The sequence below is a fragment of the Aptenodytes forsteri genome, unplaced genomic scaffold (assembly GCF_000699145.1).
Source record: "Aptenodytes forsteri isolate BGI_AS27 unplaced genomic scaffold, ASM69914v1 Scaffold108, whole genome shotgun sequence".
Taxonomy (NCBI): Eukaryota; Metazoa; Chordata; class Aves; order Sphenisciformes; family Spheniscidae; genus Aptenodytes; species Aptenodytes forsteri.
Window position 1 is genome coordinate 4,485,659 of NW_008794448.1, and position 9,110 is coordinate 4,494,768.

At 38.3% G+C, this 9,110-nt stretch overlaps 1 protein-coding gene across 1 annotated transcript in view; it reads left to right on the forward strand.

The window, feature by feature from the left end:
* The window catches only part of NUBPL (nucleotide binding protein like), a 93,234-nt gene extending 85,841 nt beyond the window's left edge, over positions 1–7,393 (forward strand). Inside the window, exon 12 of the mRNA XM_019474885.1 lies at positions 6,470–7,393. Coding sequence (XP_019330430.1) covers positions 6,470–6,532 — 63 coding nt within the window. The 3' untranslated portion in view covers positions 6,533–7,393. The remainder of the gene's footprint in view (positions 1–6,469) is intronic.
* Positions 7,394–9,110: the final 1,717 nt, after the last annotated feature.

The following is a 9,110-nucleotide window of genomic DNA, read 5'->3' on the forward strand; positions in this document are numbered from 1 at the left end:
GTATCGTCTTGTCTTGGGAGTGAGGTAATAAAAAAAAAAAAAAGAATTGTGGAGGAGAGATGATACACTTCTAAGGTTCAGCAGGGATAATGTATTCAAGACAGCAGAGAAGTCATGAAAGAATGAAGTTTAGATTTCACCTTCTTCCCCTTCTCCATTATGAAAGAGGTAGTAAGCCCTCATGGCAGAAAGTATAAAGAGGATGACTGCTTTTGGAAAAAAAACCAAATTCCAGGAAACACTTAATGGTCAGTTAGTTCCTTAGTGTTTTCTTGCCACATATTGTTATGGAAAACATTTGGAATCTATTAAGGAAAAATACTTTGAGTTCACCCTCTTGTTCTGTAAAAATCAAGTGGAATATATTGGGAAAGCAGGGGAAGATGAAAGGGAGCAAACCCGGTGAATCATATATAGCTTAGAGTGTTGGATCCCCAGATCGTACAGCCTTTTGCAGGTATACACAAACTTACATGCAGTGTGGTGAGGAATTTATGACTTGGGTAGGAGAAAGAACCAAACTTGTCCTGGAGCAAGGAAGCCAGGACCTGTGGATGGAAAACATGCTTAATGTCATCCTATCTAGCTTGCGATAAAGACCAGTGTGTGATACAAACCCCACATACTTCTTGGGGGAGGTTTTGTTACTGTCTAGTTCACATTTAACAATGTGAAATGTATTCAGCCTTCTTGCAGATTTCATATACTCATATATATTGGTGAAGGATTTTGAGGCCAGTAAATTACACACAGATCTATAAGGGGAGAGAAAAAGCCCAGTCAAGTGGAAAGCAGGGGCACAAGGCATCAGCAGTCTTGATGTAACAGAGGAAAGTGAGTCTGGTTAAAGATCCCTTTTCAATTAAATTAGAAATGTTACAGGCCTTACTGTGGTATTATTCAAAGAGACAGGTGGAATTTGTATTCAGAAAGACTTTTTTTGTAGAACTCTGTGAAAGTGTGATGTGTGAGTAGGGTAAAAATGTACAACCTTTTAAAGCTTGCCAGAAATAGTTGGAGAAAAATTGAAGTAGTGGTAGCAAATAATGTTTGCTGTTGTTTAGCTGTCATCAATAATTCCATTTAAAGAGTGGTCTCTCCAGGGTGTGATGTCTCTAAAAGAAAAGCAAACCCTGAAGAAGGCTGCATGATATGATTTATAATATGCCTTATCATCAAGGCTTCCTTTGAATGATCACAGTAACATTTGGTATGTGTAGGTTCGAATCCTTCATTCAGGGTGTAGATAGTACAATGCATCATCAGACCCTCATTTATGCTTCACTCCGCTGAAGAAAATGCTGAGTGGTAGAATAGTCTGTTTGAAGGATGTTACTGTATTGCATTTGAATTGCACTGTTCTACTTAACCATGTTGTCTGGGCAGGATGTCTTTTTTGATGTACGTAATGGCACCTGAGTGATGTCCATGCATAATGGCACCTTGGGGCTAGCAGTGTTTCCCAGCTGAGGCTCCCTCAGAGGATGGCTTTGCTTCTGCCGCTGCTGATATATAGGATTAACAGGAAATTTCCCATGGAAAAATCCCACTAAGGATTTTTTTTGAGGTATTAGGTTCAGGAAGCATCTAGTTTACTTACTCATTTTGTGTTGTATGGATTGACTTTTATCGTCTCATTAAGTCCGCTTTGTGGGCTGAGACTTCATTGCAGCTTGGCAAGAGTTGCCAATACATGCAAAGAAGAATCTTATGGTAGAACTGCCCAGAGGAGGACAGAGTGGGAAAGGCTCTGGACCTCTTGCAGCAATCAAGAATTTCTCTGGGTGACATGAAGCTTTTATCTGAAATGGAAGCTCATTTAAAGCTGTGTTTATCATCATGCTTTTAGTGCCTTCTGAGTTAACCAGAGTTAAATACAGACATTGGAGGGCAGCTCCAGCTCCAGGCACAACTGAAGGTTGGAGTTGTGTCAAAGTAACAAGCAATTTCCATGGAAATGAAAGCTATTTAAAAATCTGATTGAACTGGAAAATGGACTGTGGTTGAGGAAAAGAGTGCTAATAAGAACAAAAGCTATCACCTATCATTATTTTCATGCAGGTGGTAACTAAGTCTAGTGTTTGTCCTTGTGATAGTCACTATTTGATTAGTTGCTCATTGCTCATGGTTGCTAGTTTCCTTTAGCAATGAATAAAGTATAAGCTCCTAACAGCTCAGCTGAGCAGATTTAAATACCTTAAACAGGTATAGTAGCATCTACAGCATTTGATATTCCAGACAGTTGGACTTGCATAGATTCTCCCTTGGATTGCTGGGCTTGATAAAGCATCTTAATAGTCTTGGAGTCTTTTAATCACAAATAGAAGTTAGAAACCATGTCAGTACCAGGATTTACAATCTGGTGTACTTGGCCTGCAAGCGATTTGATCAGTGTGCTTTTTCTGAGTTGCTGGTCTGAAGTTGTTTGTATGCAGTGGTTTAGGTGAAGGCGAATGTGCTATCAGCTCCCACCTGTTTTGACTTTGTTGATGGGTAATTTGTATTCTGTACTTGTGTGGCCATTGCACTAGACACTGGAAGCCACTGTAGTGAGTTGTTTGCAGGCTAAGACCTGCACTTCAGTGAAAGGCAAGGTAGCAGGTCAAGCCAATCCAATCCATAAGAACAGGGCAGAGTCAGCTATGACCTGTACAGTCAGTTTGCAGTAATCTTAGCAGTGATGCATACTTCCCTCATGGGTAAGATTTTTAGGCCGAATGAAATGCCGTAACTGAAAGGCACACACGTTTCCCTAGGATTACCACAGGGCTTAATTGGATGAGCTAATAAAAAGTCTTGCAGTTTAAATCTACCCTGTGTCTATTATCCCATGACAGAGTAATGAATCAGGATGTTATGATTATTTAGGCTAAGTAGGACTTCTCAGTCCTTTTCCTGATGAACTTCATTACAAGTTCTCCATTTCCTACTCCAGGATCTATGCTGTCATTAGTCACTTCATTATCTACCATGCCCTCTCAGTCCTAAGGAGGTTTGTGATTTAAAGAATGATAGTCTTTTCTGGCAGTGTTTGTACCAGTGTTTGAGAGGTGAACAGTCTCTCACGTGGCCATTATCCAGCTCTTTCGACTCTCCGAACGTCACCTTCCACCTCTACCTCTGCCCTCCCCAGTGCTGCTCTCAGACTCCATCTAGGCAGTATTCATAATGAACAAGTCCGGTCTGTTTTTAGGGCATTCTGTCTTCCTGTGCACTTCTTTATCCTCTCGAAGCAGGGAGAATGTTTGGCTTCCAGCTAACTGATATGTTACTGTTAAATATAAAGTTGTCCATCTGCAAAAAAATGCTTTCAGAAAGATAGTCTATAAAACCATTCCTTTAGAGCTTCCAAACCATAAAGGGAAAAACTGATCTGTAAAGCTCACTTTTATGCTATTTAAATGAAAATGGCTGTGAGTGATGAATAAGAACTCATCCTTTACTTTTTCTCCTCTGGCTTTCCACCCAAAAAGGAACTAAAAAACCCTCTCCATTTTCAGTTGCAACCTGTCTTCTTTTGCTTAGTAATGGTGGAGTAAACAGCTGCACTGAGCTGTGCTCTTTGTCTACAGACACCACATTGAAAAGATGATGAGTAGGAGAAAACATTCAATACATGTAGGGTTGTTTTTATGTAATGAAAGGCGTATTGACAGTCACTGAGATTCCATTTAGACCTTTCATGTATGTGATGTATGTTACTGCTGATAGACAGGTCCTCACTCATAGCTGAATGATTTGTTCAAAGATCAAAACAGTTGATTTTGTCAAAGACAGGTTACTGGTAAGAGTTCTGTAAGGACATATATGTTCTGTTCAATATATAAAGTAGTGGTCTAGGAAGACAAAATAAGGATGCTTAGCAGGTAAGACCGATTGCTGATAATACTAGGGCTAGGTAATACTAGCATGCTGGCTACAAAGAGTTGCACCAGGAACCTCCTGTTACGAAGCAACAGATCAGGTACTTGACAAATGAGAATCAGCGTACATTGTGAAATTGTTGCCCAGATACTCATTAACAATGTTTTGGGGGGCAAAAAAAAAAGTTTATTGGGATCTTGATATAGGGTAACACTTAAACAAGCAATCAAGTCTCCCAAGCAGGATATCTGCTTGCTGTCTGGATGGTTATGGAAGTCTGTGTTCCAAGGACCCTTGCTAATGGTGTCTTTGGCTGCATCAAATGAGACTCCCTGAACTGATGTTCCGCTCAGTTTTAACACTGCATCTAGGCCATGGTCCTGTATGACTACTACAACATATGCATGATCCATTGCCGCTGATTATCTTGATTTATGTACAGAACATCTCCTGTCTTAACTATGTACAAAACCACTGTCCTGTGTTACTATTTCTGCACCTGCAGGAACAATTTCTACAGTGTATTTATAATTCTGTGTACAACGTGGTCAACTCTGGAGCAGGAACAGCCTGGGCAGCCTCTAGAAGGGGCCAGATTTTCCATGCAGGTTGTTAATTGACTCATTAAAACACATGAATTGATGTGTGCAAAGCGGGAGCTGCCTGTGGGACTCTTCAAGATAGTCCAAAATTCCCACCTGGAGCGCTCCTAAGGCGAATAGTCAAATACTTAACTGCAAAGGCACCCTGGCTTCAGTCAATCACCGTATTTCAAGTTGGTCCATTATCACATCTATGCAGGTGGCTAGCTGGGGAGTAGCTAGACCACCCAGGGAATTAATAGCTAAGTGCGGTGGGTATTGCACATGGGCACAGCTGTGCTACCCAACTGCACTGCAGTTATACCCATAGGACAAGTTTGAATTTCATGCTTGTGACTTTAAGTTCTGTAGTTCTTGCCACAAAGTCACGCATATGGGAGAAAACAATTCTAGTTTGCATTCCTTACAAACTCAGAAAATTACGTGACTTTAGTTTTAAGGTGATGTGAGCACTGAGAGTATGAGGCTGGGAGTGCCAGAAAAGAAAACCCTACAAGCCAGGAGCAAACCCTAGAAGAGAGGAGACATGTTAGGGGTGCCTGGCCCTGCAAAAGACTGCCACCTGGTTCAGACCAGTGACATTTGGTGCTAGTGGCCCAATTGAGAGACTGACCTTCTCTTCCTACCCCTCAAACTCTGGCCTAAGGCATTTGTCAGCTTGTTTGCTATTTTAAAGGCTCATCAGGGATACAAGGTCTAACTTGAGGTTAGAGCCATCTAAGAGTGCTGTAGGAGGCAGGAGATATCAGTGTGGTAGGGAATATTGTGGTGATTTCTCCTAGTAAAACAGGGAAGGTTGTCAATATGGGCTCCATATGCAGACTTATTTGAGAAGATAAAGTAGCTTGGTTACAATCTAATAGAGTAGAAGCAAGCTGAATAGCAGGGGAGTTTTCTATTGTACTAGACAAGCACAGAACATGATGCACCAGCTGGAAATTGAAGCACGACAAATTCAAATTATAGGTGTGCAAGGTGTACGTTTTTAACAATGGAAATAATCAACCTCTGGAACAATGTACAAAAGAGATATATATACAAACAAAGATACTCTTTTAGTTGAAAATCTTTATATCAAGATTGGAGACCTTTCTAAAAGGCATATTCCATTTTGACTACAAGTTGTTGAGCTTGGTACAGGAATTATTTGGTTTCATTTTGTGGTTTGTTCTGTGTTGGACCTTAGGCAGTGTTTTTATACATGTCTCTCGACATTAAATTTATGAATACTTGATGTTAGACCGATCATGGTCCTAGCTGTGTCATGTTTATAGAGATGTTAAAAGAAGTATGCTTATTTGGGTCACTCCTGATAGTCTTACAGTTCTGTGCTCTTCTGCCTTCCACTGACGGTATCTGACCAGATGCCACAGGTTGGTGTGAGAGGAAGATTTTGCTGTATGGATTCTAGTGATGCAGAATTAGTTCTTTCCAATACCCACTTCAGTCTTTTGGAAAGATACCTTTTTTTGAAAATACTTTAATTTTTAATGTCTGTGTAGGAAATTCTTGTAGTCTAGTCTGTAATGAATTAATTCTCTCAAAAAAATTTTTTTTGGGGGAATGTCGTCGTTTTCTCTGATTCTCTATCTCAATCCTGTGCACAGTGCTTCCCAGCCTTCAGGGTGAGGGAAGTTTATAACCAATAGTACCTGTGGGACTAAAGAGTCCCCTTCCTTCTCAACACTTCTCGTCCCGGAAGAATATTGATTCTGTTTGCTGTTTAAGACAGATTGTTCAGTCAAGTTCTATTCTTAGAATAATACCAAAGTTAAATTTTACACCACCCCACCCCCCTCCAATATTTTAAATAATGCTTGTACTTATTTTTATGTATTAATGCATCATTTTTCCTGAACACAAAACTGGCTAAATCGAACCATTTATTCTAAGATTTTTCTTTTTCTTTGAAGGTGTGTGAAAGAACATATACATAACGAGATGTAAAATATTCCTTTTTATAGAATATGAAAGGTACTAAATATATGTTTCTGTTTTTACAGGCTAAAGCCTATCTAAAGATAGCTATGGAAATAGTAAGACGACTGCCAGTACCTTCTGCTTGAAGTGTTTATCACTGAAACTTGCCAAAAAAGCAATCTTTTGGTGTGACCAATGCAGAAAAGTCCTGCTACCTAATTATGTTGATACCATATTTTAGTTCTAAGAACTTTTTTTGGAGTTAATTTACCAGAGGTGAAATTATGATTGTGATATTTACTGTTTTTCAAACCATTGTTTGGCCATGTCCAAATGGATTGAAGTATGCAAAAGATGATCGACAATATTTAACTGCTGGATTGTAACATCATCAAGCAAGAAGGGATGAAGTACATTTTTTACATGTCCTGTTTTAAGGTTAAGAATGAAAAACAGCTGCTCCGGCCAAGCAGAATGATGAGAGGGATGTGAAGGCATAAGTCGTCCTTAAAAAATGGCATTTGCCATACTCTAATTTTTGTCAATTTTGGTTCAACTTTTCACTTGGTTAACTACCAAGCTGACCCTAAGTTTTGCAAAGTTTTAAGAAGGAAATTCAGTTATGTAACTGCAATACTTTTGTGTCTTCATCTTAAAATTAAAAAAAATCCACGTATACTCTGAAGAGTTCTTGTGATGGATCGTGAGCAAATTCATTCATTATTGGATAATGTTCGATCATGAGGCAATTCACAGTTTAGTGGAGAATGGATTACATGACCCTGAGGTTTATTTCTTGACTGCTTTGCATTATAATGGACCCAGACAGAAGACTAGGTAACCAAGGTCTTCACTGAAAACCAGATGATGTGCCTGAGCTCAGTTTGCCAGGGGATGCAAATGATCAAGATAAATTAAATTTAGGATTGCATATTCCTATTACAGTGCAGCAACTTGGAATTTGAATATAAAGATCTATTTTTGAAGTAAAGAAAAACTTGGTCTTCAAACTGTGTGGCCTTCTGGTTTGTTTTTTCATTGCCTTATATTTCTGCGATCTTTATCTTTGTGTTGGTGTGTGGAAGTGGAAGAATGTGCCTTCAGGGAATGAGTTTCCATTTACAAGTAGATGTCTGAGTTGACGTTTAGGCTTTTTCATTTACACAATCAAATATGGGTATCTTAAACATACATCTTAACCATACCATACTGGGAATTTAACCATACTGGGGAGTTCTGCTGTTGACCTCTGTGGGACCAAGATTTTCCCTGTAGTCCAAATAATTATTCATAATTTTGGATGTAGAGGTTTTTTCTTATTGAAGTGATACAACATAAAAAGTTGTTATACATTTACATTAAGAATAGTTAAGTAATATGTGCCCAGAATTTACATGGGAAGGCTAGACACAAATTATGGGTTGAATTTCAAGCTTAGGTAACTTTGTAAACATGTAAATGATATAGTCCAAAACTGTTGATTTTTTTGCTTCAAGTCAATCTCTGAGCCTCCTCGCCCGCACCCTCCCCCATGAGATCTCAGATCAATGTTCGGCTTTTTCAGCAGCATATTATCCCAGGCCTGTGGAATTGACACAAACAGTCACTTCCTTTCAGTTGTCCAATATATTTTACAAAAATTAAAGCTGGCTTACTGTTCTGCCCTTTCATGTTTTATTGATAACTTATTAGGTTTTTTTAATTTAGTTTTATCTCTACACATATTATTTATTCACTTCTGCTTTACATATTGTAATCATTGATATGTATGTCTATAAGTAATCCTGTGGTTGTTTTGGCATAGTATAATCATAGATTTCAGTGGAAAAACTGGGATTTCTGACTGGTTTTTAGCAAAAGACTGTGATACTTTCTGAACTTTGGTATTTATTATTTTTGTTCTGTTAAAAAGAATGTCTCTGACACCCAGTTCATGTTGAGACGGGGTGAACAATCAGTATACAGATACAAGGTTCTTTGTTTTCCTTTTCTTTTCTTTCTTATTATTTCTTGGGTTAGTTGAGGGATGAAATTTGCTTTCAAATGTCCTTTTATTTTTACTCCTTTTTGGTTTTTTTTTTTTCCTTTTAATTAAGTACTGCGGTTTTGCTCTGTTGAATCTCTCACATGCAGAACTATTTTGAATGCCTTTATCAAGAAACTGGTTATAATGATTAAATGTAGTTTCTAAGCCAATCTGAAAATTCATATTTAATTAACATTTCTTTGGAAGGATTGCAAAATGTAGTAGGTGAAACCCAATTTATTAATTAAAAATTGTCAGTCATTTAAAAAATATATATATATACTTTTGTGTCTTCATCTTAAAATTAAAAAAAATCCACGTATACTCTGAAGAGTTCTTGTGATGGATCGTGAGCAAATTCATTCATTATTGGATAATGTTCGATCATGAGGCAATTCACAGTTTAGTGGAGAATGGATTACATGACCCTGAGGTTTATTTCTTGACTGCTTTGCATTATAATGGACCCAGACAGAAGACTAGGTAACCAAGGTCTTCACTGAAAACCAGATGATGTGCCTGAGCTCAGTTTGCCAGGGGATGCAAATGATCAAGATAAATTAAATTTAGGATTGCATATTCCTATTACAGTGCAGCAACTTGGAATTTGAATATAAAGATCTATTTTTGAAGTAAAGAAAAACTTGGTCTTCAAACTGTGTGGCCTTCTGGTTTGTTTTTTCATTGCCTTATATTTC